This window comes from Larimichthys crocea, chromosome VI (genome assembly GCF_000972845.2).
Source record: "Larimichthys crocea isolate SSNF chromosome VI, L_crocea_2.0, whole genome shotgun sequence".
NCBI lineage: Eukaryota > Metazoa > Chordata > Actinopteri > Sciaenidae > Larimichthys > Larimichthys crocea.
The window spans coordinates 1,772,980-1,792,997 of NC_040016.1; the positions used below are offsets into that span (position 1 = coordinate 1,772,980).

The 20,018-nt window shown below is 44.1% G+C and overlaps 1 protein-coding gene across 2 annotated transcripts in view; it reads left to right on the top strand.

Moving 5' to 3' along the window:
• Nucleotides 1-20,018, top strand: part of plxna1b (plexin A1b) — a 186,736-nt gene that overhangs the window by 49,251 nt on the left and 117,467 nt on the right. For both annotated transcript variants that reach the window (XM_027279877.1, XM_027279878.1), the window contains exon 3: nucleotides 735-917. In XM_027279877.1, coding sequence (XP_027135678.1) covers nucleotides 735-917 — 183 coding nt within the window. The remainder of the gene's footprint in view (nucleotides 1-734; nucleotides 918-20,018) is intronic.

Consider the following 20,018-nt stretch of genomic DNA (forward strand, 5'->3'; position numbering starts at 1 on the left):
GGGGTGACTGGTTAAAGCATCATATGGGTCAGTGGATTGCCTGGGGTGATGGGCCCCTCGTGACATGAGAATGCTCCACATTTTGTCACATGGTCACCAGCAATACCGCCAGGTCACCAGCGTGACCAAATACTTCCACTGTGATATGGAAACAAGTCACAAATTAACTTTTATTTTTATTTTTTAGATATTCTTTTGGCCTTTACAAGCTTTATTTGATAGATACAGCTGAAGAGTGACAGGAATGTGGGGAGAGAGATGGAGAATGACATGCAGCAAAGGGCCACAGGTCGGATTTGAACCCGGGGCCGCTGCGGCAAGGACTGAGCCTTTGTGCATGGGGCGGACGCTCTACCAACTGAGCTAACCAACACCTTGCTCCGCTGTTTTTAAGAGATGTTTTGAGGGGTGCCCTTGAAAATCAAAAAGTGCTTGATGTGTTGTGCTATATCCAGCACCCCGGACCTTCCCGCTCTCTCTTAGTCCTTCTTCTCTCTATACCTTGCACTGTTTAACAAAAAAGGGACATTTAAATTGTACTGTGTGAAGCTGTGGATGTACTGAATCAGAAAAAAAATGCTCAATGTAAAATATACGCAAGTATAATCAACTTAGTTGCACCACATAACACTCAAAATGAATCTGACATTCTCTGAATCAGGATTGAATTTCGAACAATAGTATTCTTTTATCAAACCTCTTTTCTGATTATTGTCTTTTCTTCCTTCCTTCAGCCGCTGCAGATAGACGATAACTTCTGCGGCCAGGACTTCAACCAGCCTCTGGGGGGAACCAGCACCATCGAGGGCACCCCCCTCTTCATCGACAAAGATGATGGCATGACCTCAGTGGCTGCATACGACTACCGCGGCAACACCGTGGCTTTTGTTGGCACACGTAATGGCAAGCTAAAGAAGGTAGGAATGATTTTGGTTTTCATTTTTTCTTTTTCATTGTAAATTGAAGAAAATGTTGGCTGTCTTTTGTTTTGGTTGATTTTGAGTGCTGTCATTGAAGGGGAATTGGTCTTTTGGTACTTTTGGTCATTTCAAGGACATTTAGAAAAAAATCTAGTCTAGTGTCTCTGTTTTGGATGGCGAGTAGCTTTTCAGCTAGTCATGATGGATGTTCACATTTGCAGCTTCATCCTGATTCACTTTGAAGGCCCTTTTTTACACCAAGAGTAAATGCCATCAACTCCATTTTTCTCGCTCTAGTGGCCATTTGCAACCGGGCATTCGAGTGCCGCTTTAAAACCTGTTCGTTTAACAAGCAATTTAAAGCAAGTCTGCGGATACTCCCTGATTGATTGTCATGGTAGTCATGTCAGACATAAAACGTTACTGCTGTGTCCCAACGCTACATACCGCCTCGCCTCTAATTTTAAGAGCTCGCCTTCAATCAATCCAACAGCTATGACCGGTGAATGGCTTTCCTGTTTCGGTCAGCTGTGCAGTGTAGATTAATGCATGTGAGAAGATAAGAGGGATGGAGAGGTGAATGATGGATTAAGTTAACTATCTGTGTTCTGTTAGAGTCTGACTATCAGCTAAACTGTGCTTGATATAACTTTTCTTTTGCTGAGCAGTTCAGGAGAATTTAACAATGCCTTTTGGTGTTTTGGGGCGTTTGTGTCAACGTCAGCTACAAACGTTGACCAACTGATGCAGCTATTGGAAGGAAGAGAAAACCAACAATTTTGTTGAATTTATTCTTTTTTTGACAAGCTTCATAATTGTCTTTTTGATTGCATATTGGATGTACACTCCTACAACATGCCACGATTACAATTCTATCTGTGTAACATGCTTGCATGCAGCCTGGGTGTTCGTTACTGTGTCATGCCTTTGTTTGTGTGTGTGTGTGTGTGTGTGTGAGTGTGTATCCGGTCTATGGAGGACAGAGCTGCGCTCGGGGTAAATGGTAGCTCATTAAAATTCACCCCGTTTCCCGCCGCACTGCTCAAGACCTGTCATCCATTCAATATTATGAATGTATAATCAGCCTGTGTATTTGTGTGCTCTTAATGCGTGTTTGTGTATGCACGCAGTGTTTGTGCGTTTGTCACTCACGGTACGCATAATAATGTGCGTGCTTGTGATGGCATGGACGTGTGCATGTGTGCCTGTGTCTGTGTGTGTATTATGTGTGTTATGAGGAAGCAAGAAACGACAAACAATACAATGTTGACTAAGATTCAGCAACGTGCATTTGTCAAAGTGACACCTATTCACTTAGCTTGGCAGTGGTCCCTTTATTTATTTAGCTATCACGTCTTTTTCTGCGCTGGTATGCACTCTAGTTGAGGTGTGTATGTGTGTGGAACATCACCTAGGAAAGCGATGCTACACCACTGTAGCATTGTGGTTGAGGTATGCCGTTTGTGTGTGTGTGTATATGTGTGTGTGTGTGTGTGTGTGTGTGTGTGTGTCTAACAACAGAGCCAAAAAGCCCGCAGTTCTTTTGGCTGCCTTCTGTTTCAGACAGAAAATCCCCAAAACAACAACAAAAAAAAAAATAAAATCTGGTCTTGGAAAATATTCAATTTGCATAGAAGGAACAATATCTAAAACCTGACGTTCGAGAGCACACACACACACACACACACACACACACACACACACACACACAGCAGACTCAAGTGTGTAAAAAAATACCCAATAAAAAATATGACAGTAAGAGAGAAAAAAAGGCACAGTAATAAAGAGACAGATGAAGAAAGAAATGGAAAAAGAGCAGCTGAATTAATGGCGTGTGATAACACATTTGTCGTCGTCTGCTCTGTGTTTTTGTCGGTCAGTGTTTCCAAAGTGATTTTATTTGTGTGCTTATGTTATCTGTAAAATAAGATGTTTGAGTCAACATCGAGTGTGCTTTTAGGCTTTCGACAGTTTTGTGGGAGTTCGTGCAGAACATGATGCCAAGATCGAGCGTGTTCCTATTCTTACATTTCCTCTGGGGAGAACTAGTGTTGAACGCTGTTTATATAGCCATGCCTGAGGAGGTGGAATGGAGAGAGGAACAGGGAGCGTTGAGCAGAATAGGTGATTGCGCTAAAAAGTAGAGAGAGAGAGGAAGCGTCTCTACATAAATTGCATTCATCATTTGGCTGGACTTTAATTATCTCTATTCTATTTTTAACTAACTCTATTGCTCAAGGTTGCCGAGAGCAGCAAGACAGTGACACAAACACATGTTTAATGCACTAATGAAGTCCTTCTGTGCTGTGCCCGACACACACACACATGCATGCGCACACACACGGGGGTAGCTTTTACTAATGAGTCGTGGTTTGATGGGACAAGGATAGGAGAGGATACAGGGAGAGGAAGTGAGATAGATAGATAGAAAGATGAAGCAGATATAGAGGAAAGCAGGAGGAGGCAGAGGAGAGAAGGAAGTGATGAAGAGAGGCGACGTCCACTGGTGTGATTAACTCATTCCAGCGGTCATCTGGATACCGCTGTGGTCAAGGACACAGCAACGGACTGGCCATCCGCTTCACTTAATATTTAAGGATTAAAAGCCTCCATTCCCTTTGACTGTTTCATTATCTCTGTCTGCTTGGCCTGACCTGTCATTGGTCACTGTGTGTCTTTGTTCATCTGTCAGCGTGCCAGCTTTACATATACTGTACTATACCACTCTCCCCTTTTAATGTCTTCCTCTCTAAAGAAACTAAAGTGCCTCTGTCTGTGCAGTAAAGCAGTCAGCAGTGAAAGTGAAACTCTGGTGATTTGGAGCAATTCTCTTGGCCACTTCTGGACTTTAAGGCACTGTTGAGCATTGACAATGAAAGGGCATTCAGCATGACCCACACACACTTGTGCACACACACACAATCTCAATAGGTGGCCCCAGACAAAAGAGTGGATTCTAGTCGATAATCCAATACCTATTGTAAGTGCTCAGTTTTTTTAAAGCGCACACACATTTACACACAAAGGCGTAGATTCCTCAGCTGCGCCCGCCATTGGGGGGCCCAATCGAGCCATCTGCTGTATGTGCACGGCCACTGTGGCAGGTGGTAGGAGCCCTCCAGTGCCCGGTGTGTGCCCATTGTGGCCGTGCCAGCCTCAGGTGGGTGCACTCCTGCCCAATGCCCATTCATCTGATCGGCGCATCAATGAAGCAGATCTTCTAACGACAAAAAGAACAGACTGCCACACTACGAGACTAGTTTTAATGGCTAGTGTACCAAAAACAGAACATTCTGGAAAAGTAAGACCATTGTTCTAAAGTTCATTAACTGCAGAATAAATCCTTCAAAATGGGATTCTGAGCTGAAGGCGTCAGAGTGCCTGTTGTTAGTGTGAATGTCTCCAAAAGATAACATGATTGACCTCCACACCTAAGTGTTTCCATAAACTGATTAGCATTGGTTCTGTTGAGGTGTCCTTGAGAAAGAACATGAACCTCTTATCAGTTCTGTCATCATAAAGGATGAGAGGATGACGGCATCAGCCAAGCAGCTACAATCTAAACATCAAGTGCCAGATGGGATTTGATATGTTATAGCTGCTACACACAGTTAGTTTTTATGAACCAAGGCATCTTGACATCAGATTCTGTGAGTTTGGTCACTAGTTTTATTTGATCAAAAAGCTGCTGACAAGAGAAAAACAGCATACTAGGCTAAGGAATACAAAATGCAGCTATAGAGTTACTTTGCTGAAATGTCCAACAACATGTAACCATCATAAATTCTAATAAAATCTAACAAAACTAACAAGTATAATAGATACTTGAGGGAGCTAGTTGACCTTTAAATTTGTGATCAGTTCTCTTTTCTGTGAAAAGTTCACACACATAAATGTGTCTTAATAAAAAACATAATAAAATACAACTGTGCTCTTGGGAGATAAAGGGCAGTCACTCTAAAACTTTTGGACAACAACATAATATATAACAACTTATTAGGCACTAGAGAGTAGACGGATTATAGCATTGTTTCTAAATGTTTTTTGTCAATGTTTGACGCCATCTTTTACATCCACTGTGTTTTTGTAGTAACCCTTCTGGTCACATGGCATTGCAGGGGTTAATAACAAGTGACAGTTTGTCGTTTCTATGTGTATATTGCTGTGTGAAGGCACTGATGTATTCCTCTGGGACCGCTGGTGTCACCATCAAGAGACCATGTCACAGCCTAATTGACTGATGATTGTTATTCTACTGGTGCATAATGCTGCCCTGTCAAACTCCCCCGTGTAAGTGTGTGTGTGTGTTTGTGTGTGTGTGGGCGGGGGTGCATGTATGTCTGTGGTTTGCATTTAAAAATGTCCACGTTCACCAACCATCCAAAAAAAGGAACAAATAAGCACACTATGGAAACACACCAGTTTGATCAGCAAATGTAGTCAGCGAGGAGTGACGATGGAAGAAGTGTGTGTGTGTGAGACTTTCTCTTACTTGCTGCATGTTATCTTTATGCTCAATAAGTCTGAAAATCTTAATCAGAAAGTGTGTCATAGTGACTCTTTCGTGTGTGTGGGCGGGGGTGCATGTATGTCTGTGGTTTGCATTTAAAAATGTCCACGTTCACCTACCAGCCTTTACGGAGAGTACCTCCACGCAAAAAAAGCAACAAATAAGCACACCACCAACCACCAGTTCGATTTGATTTTTCTCTTACTTGCTGCATGTTATCTATACATGTCTATATAAGTTTGAAAATCTTAATCAGAAAGTGTGTCATAGTCACTCTTTCGTGTGTGTGGGGTTGTGTCATCATTTGGCTCAGTCAGCCGAGCCACGAGTTGTTTGGCCCGGGCAGCGGCACAGAGGCTGGCTTTGTGCAGGCGTTTGTTAGCCCTTCGGTCATTAGTTCACACAACTGCATGCAGCCACACACAAACGCAGCAGCGGATAAGAGAGAAGAGACAGAGGCAGAGGAAATGGACACACGGAGACTGATGAAAAGGATCGGCTACGGTGGAGGGAACAGGCATTAAGAACGATCGCTCAAGACAAAACAGATCATTTACACTTTACATTTAACACCGAGTTTTTCCACTTAATTTAGCTTTTTCCCACAGCGCCATCAGTCATCCAATCTTATCAGGATGTTCCCAAATTAACAGCAAAATGTGTCATTTTCTGCAGCGGTGTCTTCTCTCTCCTGACAGCATGGCGTTCAGATTGCGTTTTCCAATTACATACAGTCCAGTTAAGCCATAATGTGAGAGTAACAAGCCAAGCATGTACAGTATATCTTTCTCACCACAAGAACCCTCTCTTAGCGTGCAACCTCGCATGAAATCGTCTCAGTCTAATGAACTAGCCAGTCAGCTAGTTTCCCATACACAGGACGTATGCTTTCTCGGCTGTGTTATCCACCGCAGGGCTATCACAGGTGGACTCTAACTGACTGAGTGTGTGTGTGTGTGTGTGTGTGTAGAAACACTGCATATTTGTCAGGTTTTGAGAATGAGTGTGTCTCCATATGTGTGCGTCCTGCTGAAGTATGCGGATATCAATTATCTCTCGTCATTGCCAGCCCGAGTCTTTCTCCCATCTGTCGGCATGTCATCTTGCGTGGCCGCACTCAACCTAACAAAGCACACTACATCTCCCTATGGACACTCATGCTGTAGCCTCGGAGAGTGTCATTGCAGAATTTATATAAGATGCATGTTTCTGACTTCAGGCCTCAGGTGCTGCCACCGTGAGAAACAGCCATAGAGATTGTTGGATATTATAAGCTTAAACAATGTCTAATAGTCAGCCATAACTCTCATTCTAACTAAAATAGCCACCATAAAACAGTACAGTAATGAATTAGTATAAAGAGTCATCCGTTGCTTCATCACGTCACCTCTCGGCGTCTGTTCTCTCTCTCTCGTTTTCTCTGTTTCATCTGCTGCTCACATATTCTCTTTCCGCTCCGTCTCTCTGTCTCCTGTCTGTGATCAAAGATTCCTCTCACTGATAACAGTTGAGCGTTGTGTGTGCGTGCGATGACACGAGATGTAGTAACCGCCATCTTTCTCTAATCATTTTCTCTCATTAAAGAGAGACAGACAGCGTACGCACACATATACGGAGAGTATCGAAATGTACATGCGTGTTGGAAGTTTGCATGTGAAAGTACAAGAACAACCTTACACGCACACACACACACACACACACACACACACACACACAGTTTTTCACATCTTAGAAAATGGGCTGTAGCATTTAGGTTGGAAGTATAGACAGTAATGAGGGGTCTTTTTAAAAGATTTAATGCCACCCCATCTCCCACACACACGCACACACACTTGTGAATCTACCCACGCAGTCTCATTAAACCAGTGTCTCCACACCTTTATCCTACAAGAGCTCCTCTGCCATAATGATTAGTATTTCCTACCTTAATACCAAGCACTGGCAACATTAAGGAGCACTATGAATCGCTGCAACTTGATTGTACTCGCAAATATTAACAAATAGCTCTTCATAAGTTCACTGCAAACTATTACCCAGTAATTTCACCAGCACCGCGTGAAATGTTCAAAGCTAATCGCTTGTAAAGCGCTGGATAAGTTACAGTAGGCCCCTACGTTGGCTAATGCCATTGATGAGAACAGTTCATTCTGTGATAATCTCGGCACTAATGCACTTTAGCCCGGTCCAACGGTGTGTGACTGCACTGCACGGCGCTCATTCACTACCTTTGCGTTCCCATCCTAATTCACTGCTACCAGGGGTTAATGAGGCAAAGTGAGGAGTAGATGAGAAAAAGGCAGCAGAAAAGGAGACAGAAGAGGGTGGAAAAAAAAGAAAAGAGCGAGGGAGATGAATAATAAATGCACCATGCTAAAATCCATTTTTAAGGGGAGATTAGAAGAGTCTGGATGCAAGCTGGGATGCTCACATGATCAAGCGAGAGGACTAGGGCCAGCCCTGTTTCTAGGTCATCTCCATTAGACATCTCGGGATAGAACATCAAAGAATCCCTCCTTTTCATATCATATCATATATCATATGTAGTGTATGTGCAAAAGTTAGATTTTAGCCTTTTTTTTTTGTATTTCTGTCAGTTTTACACTCATTTGTTAAATGTACTACTATGCCATATTGAGAAATAGTTACCCTTTTAGTCAGATTTGCGGCAATTTGTCACAGGTGTCGACATGGAGCAATGTTTGTGTCTGCAGAGAGGGAAGTTGTGGGTAGAGATGGGGATTTAGTGTCCTGGCGTAGCTCTGTCCATGCCAACTGACACAGCCAACAGCACACCTGGTAGATGGCACAGTGCCAAGGCTCCATGGGCACACACACTTACACACAACCATACACACATGCATAGACACACATACTGACACCAGAAGGGGTGTCATATCTCAAGCTAACAAGCCAGAATGAGCACATTCATGCAGGTATATACAAACCTGGACACACGCTGGGGCACGTTGGACGGCGGCACCGTGTCCAGAGGGTCCGGCACGAGTGGCACAGTCGGCCTCAATCACCTTTGGCTCGCAGTGGCTGTAGCTCACAAACAAGCCTACGTACACACACACACACTCACGCAATGTCTCGCACACTCATTTCCTTGCAATTAAGCCCAGCAGCCCCACAGTACACACTTTGGCTTAGCAATGAGTGGCTTCACATGGAAGCTACATAACCATTTAGCCATAAAATGGCAGGAATGTTCAACCATTTACAGAGAGATCTATGCACAGTGCATAGAAGTAGGACTTATAATTGGACGAGACACTTAAATTCCCTTAAATCTCTGTAAATAATAGGATGCGAGGGCCTTCTTCATCTCCATTATACCAAATGACGAGTGTAAATGAGTGTAAATATGTGAGTTACTATCAAATTAGCTAATCTACTGTGAAGAATGCAGACGGCATGCGCACACTCTCCTATGGGAAGCGTCTGTGGCGCGCTTATCAGATTACCCATTGCCAAGCTAATAGATTTTTAATAGATTGTTTTTGATTAGTTCCTCTGGTTTAGTGACGTTAAGATGATTAACGTTTGTGTGTAGAGAAACAAATAGACATTTGCGTTCCCATGGACCCGCTGCATTTGCATACAGTGTTTTATTACAAAACGTGATTGCTGGAATAGTTTTTCACATGTCATCATGTGGCTGTCGTATTCGTCTTCGGGGGCATTTCGGGACCGTGATGTTCAAGCTGGGCACTGATCTCTCTCTCTCTCTCTCTCACACACACACACACACACACACACACACACACACACACACACACACACACACACACACACTCACTCGAAAATACCCTTGAGAGACACACACACAAACACACAACTCCAGATGCAACAGCTCTCTGCATTCATGCTTGTCACACAGCATGGTGGCGTCTCCCGCCGTCTAACTAATTACCCCCCCGTCCCGCGTCCCCCAGAGGGAAAAGCTTCAGCCTGAAGCCTCTTTACAATGTTCGCTGGCTTGGTAACCTGCCCCCAGCCTGCCTGGTTTTTCTAGCTTGCCCGCCTCCTGACCACTGCTCGCCATATTGCACTGACCCCGTGGCTAATCCTGTTAGCGTTAGAGTTGGTGATAGCCAAGCGGAAAGCCTAAACCCCATGCTGGTTTAATGCCCACTGGCTAGTCCTTTAGCCTAGCAGCTACAACAGCTAAAGTAAACTTACTTCAGTTTCTTCAGCTTGTTTGTTATTAGTTGTTGTGTTCACGGCAGCAAGTCCACTCTAATTACTGAGCTGAGATTTCATTTAGCGCTAATTAAGAGAAGTAAGTGTTGTTCCAGCAGTGGCTAAGGCTCTTGTTTTTAGTGTTAGCAGAGCTAGCGAAGAAACAACTAATGGCTCTATTATGGGTGCAGCTGACCTTGTGGCTTCAACCATTTCCATCTGCTAAGCCCTTAAAAATGAAGAATTAGGCATTTAAGAGGAGGCTCACTGGGCACGGAGTGATATTCACTTTTTCGCACGGGGTTATTTCTTTTTCACCGCTTCTCTTTTTTTTTTTTCCATTCGACCTTCTCCTCTCCTCGCATCTAGAGTCTGTTAAGTCTGAGAGACGGAGAGAGCTCATCGTCTCTTCTTCACGGTGAAATATTTATCCATCCTTTCCTTTGATTCAAATGTTTCAAACTGATGGAGTCTTTAATTAGTCATGTGTGCATCCATCTCTCTTCTCCCTGTCTGTCTCTTGTTCCCCTTCAGTTCTAGTCTCTTTCAGCCAGCCCCTCTGTTTTTCTCTCCGTAGCCACTGTCTTTCTGCTCCTCTCGTTTCTCCATGGAATTAGTCATTAGCTGACTGACTGAACTGATTGCATCTATTCCCAAGGCTAGCATTTGTTTGTGCATCTTCTTCCTTTCTTTCCCTCCCACCTCCAGTCCTCCCTTTCACTCCCTCCCTCCCTCACTCCCCACTCACTCTCTCCCAACAGTGTCTTTCTGTTTTCCCTCCCATCTCATTCTCACTTCACCTACTGTCTTTATACCCCCCCTACTTCCAGTCCCCACACCATCTTTCCAATAAAATGGTATTGGCCACAAACACTGGTTTGGGTTGCTGAATAAGCACACCAAGTTGCACAGATCCTCCCAACAGTCTCCTCCATACCTTCTCTATAACGTTAATTGCACAGTGTCATTCTAAATTGGCTAACACCAATTAAGCCCTCACTATTATATTTAATTGGTCATTTAGCTTGGCAACTGTTTGAATGCTGCATCTCCCTGGAAATGGTTGAGCTGGCCTCCGACAGCACATGTGGCCATTTTTCGTAGACAGTTTCCTCCTCCCTGCGGGTTTTACAGTGGCCTGGCCAGCTACTGCCACTGCCAAGAGCCAAGATGGTGGGGGGGTGGGGTGGTGGTGGTGGAGGAGGAGTAGCAAATGGCAGGAGGAGAGATATTCTCCTCTGTCTACCCTCCACCTCTCTCTCCAGCCATTCTCACACCCCTCTCCTTCCCCCACTCCTCCGTCCATGTGTTGCTGGTGGATTAAGCTAATTAAAGCGCCGCAAACAGGCTCCCCAGAGAGAGGCTGCATACACGCACGCACTCATTAACGGATGCAAGTACACAGGCGCACACAATAGGAAAAGCCAGGCAGGAAACATGAGAACATGTACAGATACATAAAGACGTGCACCACACTGAGGCATGAACTGCAGCAGAAGTAGTAACTTAGGGCACCGTACAGTACAGTGGTGGTTATTATATGACCTAAAGTGCCATGTAAATACTTTATGGACTACTTTCTAGTGGACTGTAAACAAGCTAAAAATCCTTGATTGATTTGTCATTAGCGCACATCTAAGTCAATGTAACCCCACCCCATACGCATCATATTCCTCTGTTTGAAGCTTAGTCTGCATCTTCTGTTGCCACTGTGTGTTTGCTCCAAGCTGCAGCCTAAGGACTCTTGACTGTGTGTTATCATCCATAAGAGCCTTGGGCTGTTTATTTATGGGTCAATGGCAGGGAACTAGTGGCCCAGAAATAACACCAGATCCTCTCACTTCAACCTTGGTTTGTGTGTGTTTATAGCTGTGTGTTCTTGATCTGACATGGTTGATAGTGTGGCAGTCAGGGAGTTTTCAAGACATGATTGCCAGTGTGGGAGCGTTCATGCCTTTATGCCGAACAAGTCCTCGCATATACAGAGTGTGACTATCCACGAAAGCCTCGATATGAAACACCAACATGTCCTAGAGACAAAAGAGAAATAGATGAAAGAAATAGGTGAGGACGGAAGGAAGCCCTTCATCCTGTCATAGAGAAAGACAGGAAGAGAGGGTACGCTTTGTCACTTTGTAGGAATTCCTTACGGATGTTTCTGCTTTCAGGATATTGGCTGCGTCTCTGGAAAACTGCCTGCTTCCAGGGAAACCTATTGGATTACTGATAACCTTGGAATGGATAGGGCCAGCACAAAGGGTGAGGGGAGGGGGATAAAGCCACGGGTGCATGGGCTTCTACCTCAGTCTACTGTTTTCTGTTCTTTCTCTCACTCATTGTATTCTCTTGTAGTTAAATCAATGACTGATCTGACGTTAAATATGAGTATACGCTCTGCTTTCGACGTTCCCTCTAAATTGCATTTGTCCTCCCGCGCCGTGGTGAGGTTATGACTCTGACTGCGGTGACGCCCCCGTGAGAGAGCCGTTTTATTATTGTGCAGAAGATATCAGAGGGTTTTGAGCACACAACAATAAACACGGTCACACTTCAGCACGCACAGGCACACACCCAATAATAAGGCTCCAATAACATAGGGGTCTTTGCTCGAAGTTGTCTCCAAATCCCCCAGTGGCGGGCCTGCTCCTCGGTTGCCATGGCAACAGTAGTCAGGGCAGCCTCGGCTGGTGATAGTGAGGAAGAGGAAGGATGAGAGAGAGAGAGAGAGAGAGAGAGAGAGTCACAGGGAGCATTGATGTTTGTGGTGCAGGCAGGGGATTTGAACACAGTCACAACATTGAAACTGGGTTGCTGCAATGTTGCTGAACGTTAAAGTTGCATACAGCAGTGGCACAGTGCTGGGAATGCAGTTTCAACTGGGGTTGGAAATAAGTGGGCTTGTAGGTCATGTTTACCCCTCTGTGTGTGTGTGTGTGTGTGTGTGTGTGCGTGAGATGAAACTGCAGAGACAGCATACTCGCTCATTAACTCCCTCGGCATGTTCATTCTGTCTTCGTGTTTGTGTGCTTGCAGATGAGCTCTGTGTTTGTGAGGACATGCTCAGCCATGCACAACACAGTGGCTATGAACAGGATTCAGTCTACACTCACTGTTGCTTTGGTATTACATCTCCTTACAGGCACATTATAGAATGGTAACTTAACTAAAAATCCATACACATGTTATCAATGTTCTGGCTTTCTTATAAGGGCATAACAAGTAGGTATTATTTAATATTTGATAGAATTAGGATAGTTTAATCTATGCAAACAGTTTTTTCTTTGCAGTTTGGTTTCCTTTAACATCACTGGAAAGCTGTCTTCATATTTCTTGACTTAGTCAATATATAGTTATGGTTAATGCTATTCAGTGGACAAACCATCACTATTGCCAGAAAGATGTGAGAAGAATTGCAGAACTCGTCTTCTGCTCTCCATAAATACAATACAGAATAGTGCAGCAGACACCGGATGCGAGGAGAACAGGCAGTTAGTGTCAGGACTCCGATGGAAAATCCATAGTTTCATTACAGACCCAGTGGTATGAATGTGGCCAGGAGGCGACCAAAGCTCTATCACGGGCCCTACGGGAGCCAAAATGGCTGCATTTAGTAATGCAGTGGAGTGAAGAGGAGGCAAGAGGGTCAAGGCTGCCGCTGGGAATGAAGTGTGTTCGAGAAAAGCAGCCAGATAAAGTTCATGTGCAGTAACTGGCGCAGCTGCAATTTTACCTTACTCACCTTCTTTCTGCAACACCGCCTCCGTGTGAGCATGTCAAGGACCTCGCAACAGGAAATGACATCAGTGCTGTGGGTCACAACATAATTTATTTTACGGGTCGTTGACAGAATTTTCTGGTTGAGTTTATGAAACATACACAGTGACAATAGTGCAGATTTCTGCTTTGTGGACTGTAGCCAGTCATGATTATGATAACGACTGAATTTAAGTGTGACTACATTGTGAACATGAATCAGCTCCTATATACAAAATCCTGTGTTTAACACAAATCATAAATGGCTTTTTATTGCACACATACCGTATCTTTCATTTTCCCATCACTTACAATCAAGTGCATTGAAGCCACGAAGCTATTCAGAGTCATTGGAAAAGGCCTGAGGAAAGTTAATCTGGGAGAAGGTAGAGCTCGAGAGCTCCTGGCCATTGTTTGTCCCTCTAGGTGATTAGAGTTAAGAGGCAGGCTTTAAGGGAAATTAGCTTTCGATTGGACTTTCTGATAAAGAGGTAGGATTGTAATTGTTAGTGACCTCCAGGACCAGAAAGTAAAGATCAGGTGAGACATATTGTCCACAGTAATGTGGATTGATTTAAAAATGTTGTTTATTTGCTGAAAGTTTGGTGTCAGCACAATGTGGAAATAGTAGAAGAAGGTAAATCTCTTCTTCCTCCTCTTTAAGTGGCAATTGGAGTGGTGTGTATATATATATATATTTCAGAATGTTTTATTTTGAGAGTGTGACTTAAAATTGTGTCCTCATTTTATACTGTATATTTATATTCTATCACTGTTGTTGTTTGTGCAGTGTTTATCACATGGCACACTAACCACGCAGGCACCCTTTCATCATCCATTCCTCTATCCACCTATCTTATCTTATCCACCTGTCCCCTGATGAATTGACAGCTGTATTTTTTGTCATACTTGTGCTGCCACGTGTACCTAACCAGATGATATAATGTGAAAGCTTGGAAAAACAACCTGATTCCTCTGAGGAAGACACACACACACACACACACACACACACACACACACACACACACACTTAATCAGACTGATTGCTTGCGGCTCTGACTCCTCTCATTGCATCATCTCTCTAATGCATTGGTCCTACATCACTCTCTCCCGCTGTGTGTGTATGTGTGTGTATGTTTATGTGTGTGGTAGTTTAGAAGTGTAGGGTCCTCACTAGACTGGTAAAAGCCACAAGGGGCATGTCCTGATGTTATGAAACCTTGGATCTTCACCAGAATGTGTTTTTGTGCACTTGTTTACATCCTTCTGATTCACATCCAGTTAAGTCCGTGAACGTTAATATATGTGCAACATTTATCATGGGAGGACTCTCTTCAAACCTCATTTATACACAGCCAATTTCATTAGCAGTCAAACCTGACTTGCATCTTACAGTGAACAGTTTGGGTTTAAATAAATGGATTATTGAATGACTGGGAGCCTGGATAGACGGATGAAATAGCAGAGTGCAGAGTTAAAATGCACAAACAAGCATAAAAAAAATGCATATTTCTCAGTCCTGACTTAACTGACTTACATGTTTTCTCTTACCCCTTAATTATGACACTCTTTGGAGACACGCATTCACTTTCATACACATACACACATCCTGTGACTTGTTCTTCATTCCCATCTCCTTTCTTCAGAGAGAGCGATGGAGCCAGGAGCAATGCAAATTGGGTAAAATGTTCCGGAAAGTAGCTTTTCCCACTGGGACTTCTCAACTCCAGCTCTGAGTTAGCACTCTCTGTGTGTCTGTGTGTGTGTGGGTGCATGTGTGTGAGCCCACACAAAGACATGCACACACACACTGCTCTTGCATTTGTGGGTGTGAGAACGACAATTGTTCTGCTTGTGTTTGAGTGTAATGAAAGTGTGTACGCCTGGATGTGTGTGTTCATCCCTATTTGTCCCAGGCTGCCGTGGGCTACAGACCAGATCTTCCATGTGATTTTTAGGGTTGGTACAGAGAGAGAGAAGGAAAGGGAATGTGTGTATAAAGCCAGGCGATGGTGGAAATTGAGGGCACCTCTCTGTTAGACCTCACCGATTAGCTGCTAGAAAGGCTTGGCTGTTAATTTGACCGTTGGTGTAGACAGAGAGAAGAAGACAGGTGGAAGAGGAGGAGAGGAAGAGGGAGAAATTAGAGACCAGAGGGAGATATAGGTGGTCTGATTTCATTGACGGTTCACTATTATCCCACCAACTCATTATGTTCTTTTTTCTTATTTGGAAAGCATATGATCTTACAGCCAAGGGATCATTTCTTGTCACTACAAGTAAAGCCTTTAATGTTGAAAGTGCACAACGTTCAAAGACAGAGAAAGATTGCTGGTGACTCCCACAACCCACTCTTTCCCCATTCTATTGTTTTCTTTGTCTTTGTGATTGAAAGCTAGTTTTATCTTATGCAAGCAACTAAACTTGAATGACTTTGAGAATGTAACCGCCGAAAAAAGAAATAAACAAAAGTAAAGCAGTGAAAAATAATTGAGCTGCTGTTGAAATCCGGTTTTTCAGCTTGTTGTTAACAGTTAAACTCTGAGAAGCTGACAGTTTGAATGACAGGACGTCTTTCAAATGTTGCCAAATTCTTTTATTGTTGAAGAATTGCATCGCATGCCCTCTTGTGAGCGTGAATCAAGTTTACCTCTAGATGAACTTGGGGACTTGGTATGCTTTTCTGGCATTACCCGTTGCTCCCACCATGTCCGTTGCGGGGGTTGTATTGTGCTGGTTTGAATTTATTGCCCTCTCTGCATGTGCGAGTGAGTGTGCTGTTTCTCTGTATGTGTGTGTGCATGTACCCAGTTAGGGCGGACAGTGAAGCATTGCCCCTCCACAAATGGGCTGTGGAAAACCTACAGGTTGGACCATCTGCCTCTCGCATGCACGTGTTTGTGTGTGAGCATGTGTGTCTTGTGACTTTTTCTTCTGAATGGAAAGGTATTGTCTATTCAGAGTTTGTGACCTGACCAAAAGCGATTTACCCACAAACACAAACAGTAGATTTATGCAGCGGCTGACTCAACAGACTTGGCATCGGAAAACTTGGAGGATCGGGTGGAGGAAGACAATGGGAGGCCGTAATACTTAGTTTTACTGGAAATGATGCAAGGAGGAGGAAGAGGGAGAAAAGAAAAGCAAGGAGGGAAAATTGGAAGAAAAGGCTAGAGAGTGGGTCAGGTTTTGGGAAGGCAGAACTGAAAATAGTTTAAGGCTGGAGGAAGGAAATGACGGCGATAGAGAACAAAACAAGGCTTTGAATGTATTTGCGAACTGACACAAACACAGTCTGTCTCCAGCTACAGCCAACGAGCAAACAAACATTACCAAAGAGTTTACCAAAGTGAATTGCCGTTTGAAAACGTGTGATATTAAACTAGTATCAGTAATACTGCATCTTAAAGGATGTGGGATACATTTTCCTCTGACACTTATCTCAACAGCCTGGCAAACACCCCACCATTAGACATATTTACATCAATCCCCTCCCTCCTCGCTCTTCATCTCCCCTGTGTTGTGTCCCAGGAGGCAACCAGCAAAGTGTGTGTTTTTAAACGCAAAGAGCGAGCCACGCCATCTGTAATACACTCATTCCAGGAAATAAGAATATAAGTCTAATTGAGCTTTTTAATTGTCCTCTAAATCCTGCTGTGCACCCATGCTGCTGCTGCTTAGTGGTGTGTGTGTGTGTGTTTTGCGTGTGCACGCATGTGTCCGGTCTGTTGGGACGTGATTGGTTCTGCTTGTAAGTGAGGAGAGAGAGGGAGCGAATGAGCATGCAGGCTCCTTCTGTGTATACTGAGCTAATAGCAACGTGTGGTTACCCTTTGAGGAATCTATTAACGTGCATTGTTGTTGTAGTTTTATAAAGTGTGTGTGTTTACATGAGTCAGGAAGCAGGGGGGGAGGTGAGAGTAAGAGCCATCCGTGCTGGGTTTGGTGCGTCATCCGAGCTGTTTTTAGCCATTTTGATTCCATATTTGTGTGTAAACCACTGATTGATTGACATCGTGACAGTTCAGTTCCAGTGAACCTAATCTGATCAGATCACATCACGCCACATCACACAAGTTACAAATTGTGTGGGATCAACACAGATGGCAAGACAGAGTGGATATTTAATTTCATCGCTTCAAGTGAAGTCAGCTGAAATAGAGTCATCAATGTGTGTTTGTGTATGTGTGTGTGTGTGTGTGTAATTAACACCACCTCCAATCAGGCCTTATCTGTTTGATTACATGTTGTCTTAATTGTGTGTGTGCACTGTGTGTGTGTGTGTGCACTGTGTTTGTGTGCACTGTGTGAGAGAAAGTAATCAAGGATAAAGGATTTCCTCCATTTTCTATATGGACCACTTCCCCTGCTCATACACACTTCCTGTTTCTCTCTGTGGGATAGTGGGAGGGAGACTGGAGGGGAAGTTAAAGGGCAAGATAATCTGGCGAGATCTTTGAGTTTGTGTGTGAGTGTTGAAGAGGCCGAAAGAAAGGGACGCAATGAAGAGCACTTCTATAAAAAGCGATCTCGTGACAGTCCGGTGCTCTCAGCTGACTGGAAACTTTGCAGTGCTTTCTTGTCCACTCGCCTATTTTGGTGCAAGGAAAGCCTTCTCACCAGTTTAGCATTTTCCATGTGTGTGTCAAAGAGGTGGCGCACATTAACTCTTGACACAATATTCACTCGCTTCCACTGCTGGCAAATTGATTTGTACTTCGTTTTAAGCACGGTGCCCTGCAGAGGGAGACTGAGAGAGATGGTTAGAAAGGCAGACTGAAGAGGACGAGGAGTTAATGCTCAGTGACATGTGTCAAAGGCTGCTTTTGTCAGGAACACACACAAACACAGATGGAGGCGTTTCATTAGGTGCTGATGGTGCACACAGTATCCTGATGTCTAGGCTGCAAGTGCACTGAGTTTTTACACACCCCATGGCAAAATCAAAGACTAAGCTTTAAGTGTATTTGAGAGTGAGTGTTTTCATCCACCATTCTCTGGTTTTAGTTTGTTTTTTCTCTCAGTCCAAGTTCTTTCCCTCTGGGTATCCTCCATCTACCCCCCTTTCTTCCCCCTCTCCCCATACCTCTGTGATGTCCTCCCTCCCTGACGTAGAGTTGACCCAGCTGGACACCGCTTTAGACAAACTCCACACTCTTTCTCTTTGTGTTTGCCTTCATCTCAAACAGACAAACCAAGCACACACATTATCTGTTAGTAATTGACAGCCAGCAGCTTCTGATTTAAAAAGGTCTCACACTCGTCACTCAGCTTTGCTCGAGCTTTCGTGTCTTTTTCTCCTCCATCATTCCTCCTTTTATTCTTCCTTGGATGTCTTCTCTTTCTGTGCTCTCCTTTTTCAGCGCTGCCCTCCTCTCTGTTTGTACTTTGAGCCTGTGGGACTGCTCTAAGTTCAGCCCTTTCAACACATTACAACATAATATTTTAGTTACGGTTTAGCGTACTGTAAATCATGTAAACACTGTTTCTCCATGTGGAAAACAAACGCTATTTAAAACAAAGGGCTCAAAGAAATGTACAAAGTTTGCAAACAGTCACTTCCTGGTGTTCCTGGTAATGTCCCTGTTGATTTGGACGTTGCCAGATTTGCTCATGCTAATTGTACGACTGCCGCCCAGCCCTGGATGAACCCACAGAAACACAGAGCCAGTCGATTACAGCTTCTAATTGTCATAATTTGACACGAATGTGGTTGAACGTGGGTGGGCTGTATCATCTGCACAGCTTTGGGTGTCAACCAAACCCATCTCCACCCCCTCCCCAGAGACTGCAGCCATTGGTCGGGCCCCATTGTGTTACTATGGCTGCAGGCCAAACCAGAGGCGGGGCATCTGTCCCCCACCTGGTGGTACCAGCTGCTCATGCACTGCTATGGCATGCCATGTTGGGTGTGTGTGTGTGTGTGCATGCGCGCTCCTGTCTGTTTGTATGCCAACTCCAGTGCAGGCAGAGAGTGCCGTGTATATGTAGAGGAGTGAATTCCTGTATGTTCATACTGTACACTTCCTCAATCACAGTCTAACTCTCTACCCGTGCCCTCTGTGACCTTGCGGTTACATAAGACAGTGTAAAGTGGCTCTACTTTAGCAGTGCAGGTATTAATAGATGTTATTTGAGTACAGCATGCCAAGCTTGCAGCCCACATATAGAATCATACGATGCGTCTTCTCAGCTGGGCACACAGGAGGGAAAGCTGGACCCACTTTCTTGTTCAGTGCACCCATCGTCGCTTTTCATCGACTCGCATGTAGCGGGTGAATGATTTATTACCTCTCAGCCAAACTCATTGGCAGGGGGACAACATCCGCTTCCTGATTTTGTGTATCACCTCCGCTCATTGGGCAGGAGATGAGACATCACTTTACAGTGTTATCAACCTTCCGCAACGGTATCCCTTCCTGTAGCACCTGTTTACAGGAAGGGATTGAAGTTACCATTACCACCAAAGACGCCTTCCATTTTATCACTGTATGACTCTTGAAGCTTATAAAGACTTTGTGTTGCTTCAGTTGGAGCTTTGCACTTACAGATGAACTGTTGACCACAGGAGATGCTGAGTGAGCTAATCCCAGTTGCTGGAAACCCAGAAAAGGGAAGGTCAGATATTGAGCAATGATTGTGTTTTTAAC